At 32.8% G+C, this 12,048-nt stretch overlaps 1 protein-coding gene across 1 annotated transcript; it reads left to right on the forward strand.

The window, feature by feature from the left end:
- The first annotated feature begins 14 nt into the window (after positions 1 to 14).
- On the forward strand, positions 15 to 8,320 carry ccnd3 (cyclin D3). Its single transcript, XM_078798707.1, has 5 exons — positions 15 to 194; positions 255 to 470; positions 3,097 to 3,259; positions 7,846 to 7,979; positions 8,082 to 8,320. The coding sequence occupies exons 1-5, from the start codon at positions 15 to 17 to the stop codon at positions 8,295 to 8,297; spliced, it is 909 nt and encodes a 302-aa protein (XP_078654833.1). The 3' UTR covers positions 8,298 to 8,320.
- The last annotated feature ends 3,728 nt before the right edge of the window (positions 8,321 to 12,048 follow it).

A 12,048-nucleotide genomic window follows, 5' to 3' on the forward strand; every position in this document is an offset into this window, starting at 1 on the left:
AGTTTCTCCAAAATATGTCGCTACACGACGTGTCTCCAAGGGCGGGGATCGACCCAGCTCTGGTAAGTGACCCACGGGTTATCCAGAACTTGAGAGCCTTGGAGGAGAACCGTGGGTCCTCCATTTTTACTAGCATCCAGCAGGCAGGCATCTACCACCGCATAAGGAGGACACTAACAGCGTGGATGCTCCAGGTATTCTAACGAGGTTTGTTTAAAACTGAAAATCCACTTCAAATCACGGTGCTGTTTTAGGTGTGCGAGGAGCAGAAATGTGAAGAGGAGGTGTTCCCACTCGCGGTCCACTACCTGGACTCTTACCTGAGCATCCATGCCGTGGAGATGTGCGACCTGCAGCTTGTGGCTGCGGTCACCATGCTGCTGGCTTCCAAGATGAGAGAGACTGTTCCTCTCATGCCCTGGAAGCTCTGCGTGTACGCTGATGACTCCATTTCCGTGGCAGATATCCTGGTAAATGTTGACATCACAACACAAATCTGCGACATATAAAATTATTCGTCATTACCCTCGCGAAGGTTCCGGCTTTGGGCTTTCTGGAGTCGTTAGGTGTGCCTAATGAAATGACCAATGGCTGCGTTATTTTCACACTCACCCAATGTGAACTCCTATAAAATGCAACTTTAATGACCCCAATGTGCCAAAGGTAGCATTTAGACACAGGGTTACATTCCAGTAACCGTTTTATTACGCTATGTCTTCTCAGCCACAGGGTCTCAACCTGTGGGTCGGGACCACTCAGTAGGTCGCGGATCCATTGGCATTAAAATATGTAATATACAAATGATGTACAACTTATTTTGAAGTAAAATTAACCAATAGTTTAGTCATATTCCTCTTATACAGTATGTTTATTGAAGCTATAAGTGAAATATTAGATTTTGTTGCCTTATTTAATGCACTTTTTATATTTAATTTGATTTAATGCATCATTTGTATGCATGTAGTTATGTGACAAAAATGCCTTAATAAATTCCTTTAAAATGCATCTTCGACATACGCTTATGTACTGTATGTGTAAAGATAAAAATAAAGTAAAGTATAAACATGAAGGACTTTGTAGTTCAAGTGTAACATAGAAATAAATAAATGCATGTATAAATTAATGTAAAAATTAAAACTGTAAAAAAATTAGTAAAATAAAAGTGGTAAAAATTTTTATAAAATACATTCAGGAAAAAAATGTCAAACAAAAGTGTAAAAATATTAAATATAATAAAAACGGCATAAGTAAATATAAAAATGACTTAAAAGTTTCTAAAATAAATAAGAATAAAACAAAAAATTACAAACTTAAATAAATTAAATAAATAAATAAATGTAAGAATTACTTAAAAGTGTAAAAAAATAAGAAAAATAAAAGTGGTAAAAATTTTAATAAAATAAATTCAGGAAAAACATGTCTGAAACAAAAGTGTAAAAATATAAAATAAAATAAAAACAGCATAAGTAAATATAAAAATGACTTAAAAGTCTCTAAAAAAATAAAAATAAAACAATAAATTACAAACTTAAATACATAAAATAAATAAATAAATGTAAGAATTACGTAAAAGTGTAAAAAAAAAAACAAGTTAAATAAAAGTGATAAAAAATGTAATAACATTAATTCAGGAAAAAAATGTCTGAAACAAAAGTGTAAAAATATTAAATAAAATAAAAACAGCATAAGTAAATATAAAAATGACTTAAAAGTTTCTAAAAAAAATAAGAATAAAACAATAAATTACAAACTTAAATAAATAAAATAAATAAATAAATAAATGTAAGAATTACTTAAAAGTGTAAAAATAAATGAGTTAAAATAAAAGTGATAAAAAATGTAATAAAATTAATTCAGGAAAAAAATGTCTGAAACAAAAGTGTAAAAATATTAAATAAAATAAAAACAGCATAAGTAAATATAAAAATGACTTAAAAGTTTCTAAAAAAAATAAGAATAAAACAATAAATTACAAACTTAAATAAATAAATAAAATAAATAAATACATAAATGTAAGAATTACTTAAAAGTGTAAAAATAAATGAGTTAAAATAAAAGTGATAAAAAATGTAATAAAATTAATTCAGGAAAAAAATGTCTGAAACAAAAGTGTAAAAATATTAAATAAAATAAAAACAGCATAAGTAAATATAAAAATGACTTAAAAGTTTCTAAAAAAAATAAGAATAAAACAATAAATTACAAACTTAAATAAATAAAATAAATAAATAAATAAATACATGTAAGAATTACTTAAAAGTGTAAAAATAAATAAGTTAAAATAAAAGTGATAAAAAATTTAATAAAATTAATTCAGGAAAAAAATGTCTGAAACAAAAGTGTAAAAATATAAAATAAAATAAAAACAGCATAAGTAAATATAAAAATGACTTAAAAGTTTCTAAAAAAAAAAAAAGAATAAAACAAAAAATTACAAACTTAAATAAATAAAATAAATAAATAAATCCTTATGTGAAACATAAACACGTCCTGTGCTGGAAGACACAGCCATCCCGAGGAGAGCGAAAAGTGTTGTCGCTGCTGTTGTTGTTGACAGTGTATCAATGTATGATCAGGGCTTCATCGTCTAAATAGATTTTTAACTAATTTTCTGTTTTATAATGCACAAAAAAGGGAAACAAATATATGTTAATGTGTCAAATGATGATTGGGAATGACAAAATTCCCCCCAAAATGCAGTCCCCAACTCAATGAGCATTGTAAAATGTGGGTTCCAGGTTAGTATATCCAACTTCACATTCTGTAGTATTGTCCCTTGACAACAATAATACTCTAATACTGTAAACAAATGTGAAGGGTGTACTCACTTTTGTGAGAGATTGTTATGTATGAATCCACTCCCCATGTTTCCCCACGGGGTCCTAAGGTTAATAGGACAGAACAGTAGAAAAACATGTTTGTGCTGCACAAACATTCCTCTGGAGCTTTTTTTTTTCCAGTCCACGGGATCATTTATCTTTTCAAGTCTGCAAAATGTCTCTTAAATAGCAGCTTTTGGTTAAACAGGCTGCAACAGGTGTGTATGAATAACCATAAATGTAAAAGCACTGCCAGTCAACTTGTGTGTGTTTGCAGCAGTGGGAAGCTTCTGTGGTTTCCAAGCTAGGCTGGGCCCTGGCCTCCGCCGTGCCCTCGGACTTTCTGGAACCGATCCTTCACTCGCTGTCCTTTCTTGAAGCCCGGCACCTTCCCAGCTTGCGCCGACATGTCCACTCTTACGTGGCCTTGGCAGCCATCGGTGAGTTGAGTTACATAACCAAGTTACATAAAATCCCAAAATGACAATATGAATTGGGAGCTGATAAGAACACAGAATAGTACCACCAAATATTTGGTTTCTACAAAACATACTTCAAGGATGCCTTCTGTTTTCCCAGGCAGAATGATTATTAGACAAATATTTACATAACTGAAGGGTGGAGTAGCTTTTATGTCTAGCGAAAACACTTAATAGCTGCCGTTATACAGAGCAATTCAGCTAGTTTTTTTTATCAAGATTTCCACAGTCAAAAGCAGGTACTGCAAGTATTTGTAGACATTACACACTTGGAAATGACCAGGAGAGGAGAGGAGCGTCCGCCGGGTATTTGAATCTCTGATTCAGGAGGAGAAGTGTGGTTTGGTCCTGGTCTTGGACCAACTCTCCACTCTTGGCAGGGTCCTTGAGGGTGTATGGGAGTTTGGCCAACTAGTCTAAATGTGTTTTTTGTGGACTGGCAGAAGGTTTTCCTCAAGGAATCCTGTGGGGAGTACTCTGGGAGTATGGGGTATCGGACCGCCTAATTCAAGGCGGTTCGCTCTCTGTATGACCAGTGTCAGATCTTGGTTCTGATTGCCTGCAATAAGTAGGACTTGTTTCTAGTGGGGCCCTTTGTCACCGATTCTGTTCATGACTTTTATGCATGGGTCTGAAACTCAATTTACCTGGGGGCCACTGGGAGCTAGGGCAGGGGTGGGCAAACTACGGCCCGGGGGCCACATTCGGCCCGCCAAGTGTTTGATATGGCCCGCCCAATCTTTCCAAAGTATTTCATTTAAAGTCAACATACAACCTGGCATCATGGCCTGAGCCAACCTTTTGATGGTTTTATCAATTTCCTTTTTTGACATGGTCTGTTGTTTACAAAGTGCTCCTGAAAAAATGGACACAAGCACATAATAATAATAATAATAATAATAATTATTATTATTATTATTATTAGATTATTATAATTATTATGAGAACTATTATGATTATTATAATTATTATATTAATGCTAATTATTATATTAATTATATATAATATTGTTATATTTGCATATTTTACATAATAATTATTATTTTAATTTTATTGTAATTATTATAATATTTTATTATTTTTAAAATATTTAAATATAAATATAAAATAATAAATAATAATAGCAGATTGCATGACAATTTTACAGATACAATAATATCAGGTGGACTGTTACGTGTAAAATATATAGTCTGCGGGCCGCGTGTTTGAGACCCCTGCTTTTATGGACAGAATTTCTAGTCGCAGCCAAGACCTTGACGGATTCCGTTACTTATTGTGTGGAAATATGGGCTAATAACTATAAAAGCGATCTTCACTCGCTAAATGTACTGCAAAAAAAGGTCAGTCAGGATAATTCATAATGCCGCCTGCAGAGAACATACTAACTCCTTATTTCTAAAATCACAAATACTTCAACTTGCTGATATAGTTCATCTTCAAACAGCTAAAATAATGCATAAGGCTAAATTAAAATTAAAATTTAAATAAAAAATATTTTTATTTTTATTTTTATTTTTATTTTTATTTTTATTTTTATTTTTATTTTTATTTTTATTTTTATTTTTATTTTTATTTTTATTTTTATTTTTATTTTTATTTTTATTTTTATTTTTATTTTTATTTTTATTTTTATTTTTATTTTTATTTTTATTTTAAAAATAAAATAAAATAAAATAAAATAAAATAAAATAAAATAAAATAAAATAAAATAAAATAAAATAAAATAAAATAAAATAAAATAAAATAAAATAATATAAAATTAGGAAAGCAGGAAGTGAACAAATGTAACAGTTACTGATTGTAAAAGTACCAGATGGAGGGGTAGGATTTAATAAGCTTTGCTTCTTCCTACTCCTTTTGGACATGTGGAACTGGGAACTGATTATGGGATGCACTCAATTGTAATCTGATGCATGTTCAAATGAAATAAAACCATTACCATTACCATTACCAAAATCAGCACCTCCAAGTCTCCGGGTCAGGGATGAGATCCTGCCCCAAGTGGAGTACCTTACAATCTTATGAGTGATGGAAGGATGGAATTCAAGATTAACAGATGTATTGTTTCATATTTTGTCACATTTTGACATTTTTCTTATGGATGAAGTTGTACATTTTAGTTGCTAACCAAAAGGAGTATTGTTCAGGAATCTGCTGCTTTTCCCTGCAGTCATTCCAAAATTGTTGAAATTGGGGGACTTTTCCCAGGGACAGCAGCGCACACAAAGCAGCCATAAGTTTGGCTGCGATGTGTCAGCATTCAGGAGCCAGAGAGCTGAGTGAGTGCAATTCCGCATTGTGTGCAGTGAATGAGCGCAGCAGTCCCCCTATTCAGCCCACTCTTCTCACGAAGCTCTGTGATGCCGCCCCAGGCGACACGTCACTGGGATACAGTCAGGCCGCTTTTACACCCATCGGGACATTAAAGCACCCAAAAAAGTTCCAAAAAAGACTCCAGACCCCTTTGCCCATTCACCAAGGTGTGTGGGGAAGGATTGGATGGCAGACCGAGTGTCTCTGCACTTCTCCTCCCTAAGGCGTGAAGATAATATGTCACATTGTCATAGCCGAGCAAACGACAGCTTTTAAAGTGCTTTCTTTGTCCGTCAGGGTGTGTCGACAATGGCAGCATCCGTCACATTTATCCATCTTCCTCTTCTTACTGGATTAGTGTGTTATAAAGGGAACTACAATAGGAACTTCAGCTTAGAAAAAGTCATACTGACCGTCTTTTTAAGGATATTAAATATGACTTCTGCGTTTTATAAAGTTCTTCATTCTTACGTTTGGCTTCTGCATTTTTCACCTGTGGAGCATTTGGATGAGTTAGACCAGGGGTCTCAAACTCAATTTACCTGGGGGCCACTGGAGCTAGGGACTCTGGGCAAGGCTGGACCGCATCAGGTTTTCCCCCCATAAAACAAAAAAAACGCATTTATTAAAAACAGAAAAATATACAAACTTTTTCAGTGTTTTGGTTCCGATTTTCTGCAATAAAAGCTCTAATAAAACATTCCACTGTTCTCAAATATCTTAATTTTTATTTTTCTACACAAAATAAGATGAAAAATTAATAAAGAAAATCAATCAATCAGTAATAAATAAATATAATAATAATAATAATAAAACGGCAAACAATAATAATAATAACTTAAGAAACCACATATAGTTGGTGGGTAGACAAATTACTTTTTTTCAGATTAAAATGAACAAAGCATTATTAGAGCCCTGTAGACATAACAAAACACGACTATAGTCACATTTATGCTCTTTTTATTTACAACATATTGCGCAACTGCAGGGTCTTGAGACACATGCTAACTCGCAAACTAGAGAGCTAGCGACCTAAACGGTAGCCTTCAAGTTATTTCCTTTAAACTGAAATAGCAAAAAACTTACCACTTCCACACGGATAGGGAGGATAACTATTAACAGTTATTTAACCTTTAACATGAACATTAATCAAACGTAATAATTTTTTCTGGGTACATGATACCATACAGCAGGGGTCTCAAACTCAATTTACTTGGGGGCCACTGGAGCTCGGGTCTGGGTGAGACTGGGCCGCATCAGGTTTTCCCAAAAAAAAAAAAAAAAAACGCATTTATTAAAAACACATTTTTTTTTAAAACTTCGCTTTGGTTCCGATTTTCTACAATAAAAGCTCTGATAAAACATTCCACTGTTCTCAAATATCTTAATTTTTATTTTTCTGCACAAAATAAGATGAAAAATAAATAAACAAATCAAGAATAAAGAAAATCAATCAATCAGTAATAAATAAATATAATAATAATAATAAAAACTTAAGAAACTACATATAGTTGGTGGGTAGACAAATGATTTTTTTCAGATTAAAATGAACAAAGCCAAACCATACAGTAGGGGTCTCAAACACGCGGCTCGTGGGCCAAATGTGGCCCGCAGGACACTAGTTTGAGGCCCCCGCCTTGATATGAAAGTTTAATGTTAGTGCGGCCCGCGCAAGTTTGATATGGATACTGTATGGTATCATGTACCCAGAAAAAATTATTACGTTTGATTCATGTTCATGTTAAAGGTTAAATAACTGTTAATAGTTATCCTCCCTATCCGTGTGGAAGTGGTAAGTTTTTGGCTATTTAAGTTGAAAGGAAATAACTTAAAGGCTACCGTTTAGGTCGCTAGCTCTCTAGTTTGCGAGTTAGCATGTGTCTCATGTTTGAGACCCCAGAGTTAGACTTTCTTTAATTTTTCACTATTTATGTGACCCTTGCTGGGCCCCGATTCAATTCCATTTGAGACTCAAAACCGTGTTTTTTTAACTATTATGATCATTTTTCAACCCAAATGTTGAAAATTAGCCTCCGTTTCACAGTTTCCTATTTCATAGTAGGAGCCTTGGTGGAGGCCTACACTGTACTAAGTGATATTGCAGTAATACTACGTCCTCATTAAAGTATTGTTTTGTGGCCAAATACTTTTTGCACAGTACAGTGTTTGATAAATACTATTAATTACTGGTATTTACGTACTATGTGTTGTGTTTTCTATTCATGTCTTCCCAGACTTGAAGTTTTCCGACTTCCTGCCTTCCACTCATGCGTGTGCTTGCGTTTGCGCTGCAAGCCAGAGGCTCGGCGTGGCGGACTCGCCCGAATCACTGCTCAAGTTTCTGGCCAAGCTCCTGGTCATCGATCTGGTGAGGCTCACGTCCACGCGCTAACTCGCATTTTACTGCATATGTTATTATTGATCACCGATCAATTCTGAACCTGTTCTGTCGTATTTGACCCGGGGCCAGGACGCTCTCCTCCTCTGCTACAAGCAACTACAGAAGACACTGGATCTCACCCTGATTTCTCCTATCCGAGACACTGTTTGCACGTCGGAGGTCAGCCACGCCCTCGCCGATGTTGACCGTGTTTTATTGACGCCTGGTGAAAGCCAGCTGGAAACTCCTCCCTCCCTGCACAGGCAAGTGTCAGCCACATGCGAGAACAAGATGGAGCAGGCCTGAATGTCTTTTTGCCCACACATATTTGATTCGCTAACGTGGGCCGCAGATGTGACTTTTCTATTCCGTTGCTGCCCGTTTTGAGGTATTGTGGTACGTTTAGCATCAACATTCATTGTTTACACACGCTACCTAAAACACTCTTTAACCTCTACTATACCGAACCCAAACGTTTTGGAAGTCGTGCATGGATGGGGGTGTCCAAACGTTTGTCCATATGCGAGGAATTTATAGTATCTCAAGAAAAGAGCTGCATTTCAGGATATCGGTGAAAAAGCCTTTTTTCAGCGTATTCATATCTTGACTTTATTGCCACCATTTTTTACCCAACTTAATTGTCCAAAAATTCCATCTTTATTTTGTTTTCTTTCTAATAAACACCTTAAAAATATATTATAAATATATGAAATATATATTATAAAATATATTATAAATATATATAAATATATCATAAATATATTTCAACTTAATGTAATGACATTATATTTCATAATTACAATTTTATTCCTACAAAATTGCCACCTTTCTCACTAGAATACAATTTTTGTCTTAATAATTTAAACTTCTTTATTATGAAATGATTAAATTACATTGTTTTTGTTTTTTTTAAATTTTTTAACAATTTCAACATTTTGATAAATGTTCTTTATAATATTCACTTTTCTGTATGTCAACTTTATGCTTCTAAAATGTTATTTTTCCTCATACTATATGTTCACATTGTCAAATCATGACATTTTCTTGTTAGATTGCAACTTTTTCTCCTAATACTTAATTTTTTGTTGCATTTTCCAACAATTTCAACTTCCTTCTTGTAAACTTTCTTCTTGAACCTTACACATTTTGACCTTTTCCACAATATATTTCTATATTTCACATAACTAAAATGTTATTTTTTCTCATATTATATTAATCTAGTAAAATTACTACTACAACATTTTTCTTTTACTATTTTGACTTTATTGTTGTAAAATATCAGATGTTACCGTTTTCGCCGTTTAGTTTTTCTTGTTAATGTGCCATTAAAAAGTTATGGGCCGCACTTTGGACACCCCTGATTTATGTATGTATTTGTATGGGGACTAAAAAACTGCAGTCATAGCTTATTTTGAAATAAAATATTCTCTCTACTGCAGGACATTTTATTATGTGAAGACAATTCCATAAAAGAGTTGGAATGTAAATGATTGACAACGCGAGGCAGCAACGATGATGTTTTTATTGATTTCCTCATCCCAGTCACAAGAATGTTGCCGATCTCATCTTTGAACTAAATGATCATGAAATTCCGACAAGAAAAACAACACCCCCTTCCATTCCTGAAATGACAAGAACTAGTAGCTGAAATTTTGAGATTTTCTACGCTCTTTACAGTCAACATCAGCATTCCTGATAAGCTTCAGTTTGTCAAGGAAGAACACAAAACAAAATTAAAGTCCATTCCAGTTTCAGGAGGGAAGTGCACTTCATGGTTTTTGTGCAGGTTTTCTTCCAAAGGGTCATTTCACCCTAATTCTGACACCTTTTGGTGATGCTTTTATTCACTACTATGTGCTCAAGTCAAGAACTAAATGGCTTTTTTTTTTTGGAGGTGAGATATTTCTAGAACAAGCAGTTGAACAGCATCGTGTGGGAACCTCGAAACCCTGAGCCGTAACCTAAAAACACATGAGCGCCATCTTTGGTATTTGCTTTAACACTTCCACATTTAGCAAATAAAGCTCGTCATATACAGTAGGTCAACATCACGAGTGTTAGGGCCACATTGGGGGGAAAAAGTTGTGAAATTACGAGAATCACATTGTACGGATATGAGAAAATAATTCAAAAATCTATGACAAAATAAATCGGAAATTTATAAAAATAAAGTTGTACATTTCTGAGAAAAACATTTTCGAGTTTCAGTTGGAAATTTGCGAGAAAAGTCGTAAATTGGTGACAACGCTCAACTGACACATTCTCTTAAGTTTACTACTTTATTCCTATAAATGTATAACTTTATTTCTCGTAAATTTCCGATACAGTTGGAAATTTGTGAGAATAAATTTACGAGGAAAAAAAGGTTACACATATCGTATGAAAAGCGGGGATTTTTTTTCCTTGAAAATTTACAGAAATTTGACTTTCTTGTAAAATTTAAAAAAATTTACAGGAAATTTACGAGAATAAAGTCAAATTAACGCAATTTTAAATTTAAGTCATACAATTACAACTCGCTTTATTTATCGGAAATTGCAGATAATGTTGGAAATTTGTGAGAATAACGTGCTAAATTTACGAGGAAAAAAAAGGTTATACATATCGTATGAAAAGCGGGGACAAAATTTTTTCCTTGTAAATGTACAGAAATTTGACTTTTTCTTGTAAAATTTAAAAAAATTTACGAGAATAAAGTCAAATTTACGAAATTTTAAATTTAAGTCATACAATTACAACTCGCTTTATTTATCGGAAATTGCAGATAAAGTTGGAAATTTGTGAGAATAACGTGCTAAATTTACGAGGAAAAAAAAGGTTATACATATCGTATGAAAAGCGGGGACAACATTTTTTCCTTGGAAATGTACAGAAATTTGACTTTCTTGTAAAATTTAAGAAAAATTCCAATAAATTTACGAGAATAAAGTCAAATTAACGAAATTTTAAATTTAAGTCATACAATTACAACTCACTTTATTTATCGGAAATTGCAGATGAAGTTGAAAATTTGTGAGAATAACGTGCTAAATTTACAAAGAAAAAAAAGGTTACACATATCGTATGAAAAGCGGGGACAACATTTTTCCTTGTAAATGTACAGAAATATGACTTTTTCTTGTAAATGTATGAACTTTTTCTTGTAAAAAAAATTTACAAGAAATTTAAATTTAATCCATACAATTACAACTCGCTTTATTTATCGGAAATTGCAGATAAAGTTGGAAATTTGTGAGAATAATGTGCTAAATTTACGAGGAAAAAAAAGGTTACACATATCGTATGAAAAGCGGGGACAAAATTTTTCCTTGAAAATGTACAGAAATTTGACTTTCTTGTAAAATTAAAAAAAATTTACAGGAAATTTACGAGAATAAAGTCAAATTTACGAAATTTAAATGTAATCCATACAATTACAACTCGCTTTATTTATCGGAAATTGCAGATCAAGTTGGAAATTTGTGAGAATAACGTGCTAAATTTACGAGGAAAAAAAAAGGTTATACATATCGTATGAAAAGCGGGGACAAAATTTTTTCCTTGAAAATGTACAGAAATTTGACTTTCTTGTAAAATTTAAGAAAAATTCCAATAAATTTACGAGAATAAAGTCAAATTAACGAAATTTTAAATTTAAGTCATACAATTACAACTCACTTTATTTATCGGAAATTGCAGATGAAGTTGAAAATTTGTGAGAATAACGTGCTAAATTTACAAGGAAAAAAAAGGTTACACATATCGTATGAAAAGCGGGGACAACATTTTTCCTTGTAAATGTACAGAAATATGACTTTTTCTTGTAAATGTATGAACTTTTTCTTGTAAAAAAAATTTACAAGAAATTTACGAAATTTAAATGTAATCCATACAATTACAACTCGCTTTATTTATCGGAAATTGCAGATAATGTTGGAAATTTGTGAGAATAACGTGCTAAATTTACGAGGAAAAAAAAGGTTACACATATCGTATGAAAAGCGGGGACAAAATTTTTTCCTTGAAAATGTACAGAAATGTGACTTTTTCTTGTAAAATTAAAAAAAAATTACAGGAA

Source organism: Doryrhamphus excisus, linkage group LG18 (assembly GCF_037039965.1).
Source record: "Doryrhamphus excisus strain RoL-2023G ecotype Guam linkage group LG18, RoL_Dexc_Guam_v1.1, whole genome shotgun sequence".
Taxonomy (NCBI): domain Eukaryota; kingdom Metazoa; phylum Chordata; class Actinopteri; order Syngnathiformes; family Syngnathidae; genus Doryrhamphus; species Doryrhamphus excisus.

Coding starts and splice junctions, on each gene's coding strand:
- ccnd3 (XM_078798707.1), top strand. CDS start 15: ATGTCGCTACACGACGTGTCTCCAAGGGCGGGGATCGACCCAGCTCTG. Junction 3,260..7,845: donor CGTGGCCTTGGCAGCCATCG/GTGAGTTGAGTT, acceptor ATGTCTTCCCAG/ACTTGAAGTTTTCCGACTTC. Junction 7,980..8,081: donor AGCTCCTGGTCATCGATCTG/GTGAGGCTCACG, acceptor ACCCGGGGCCAG/GACGCTCTCCTCCTCTGCTA.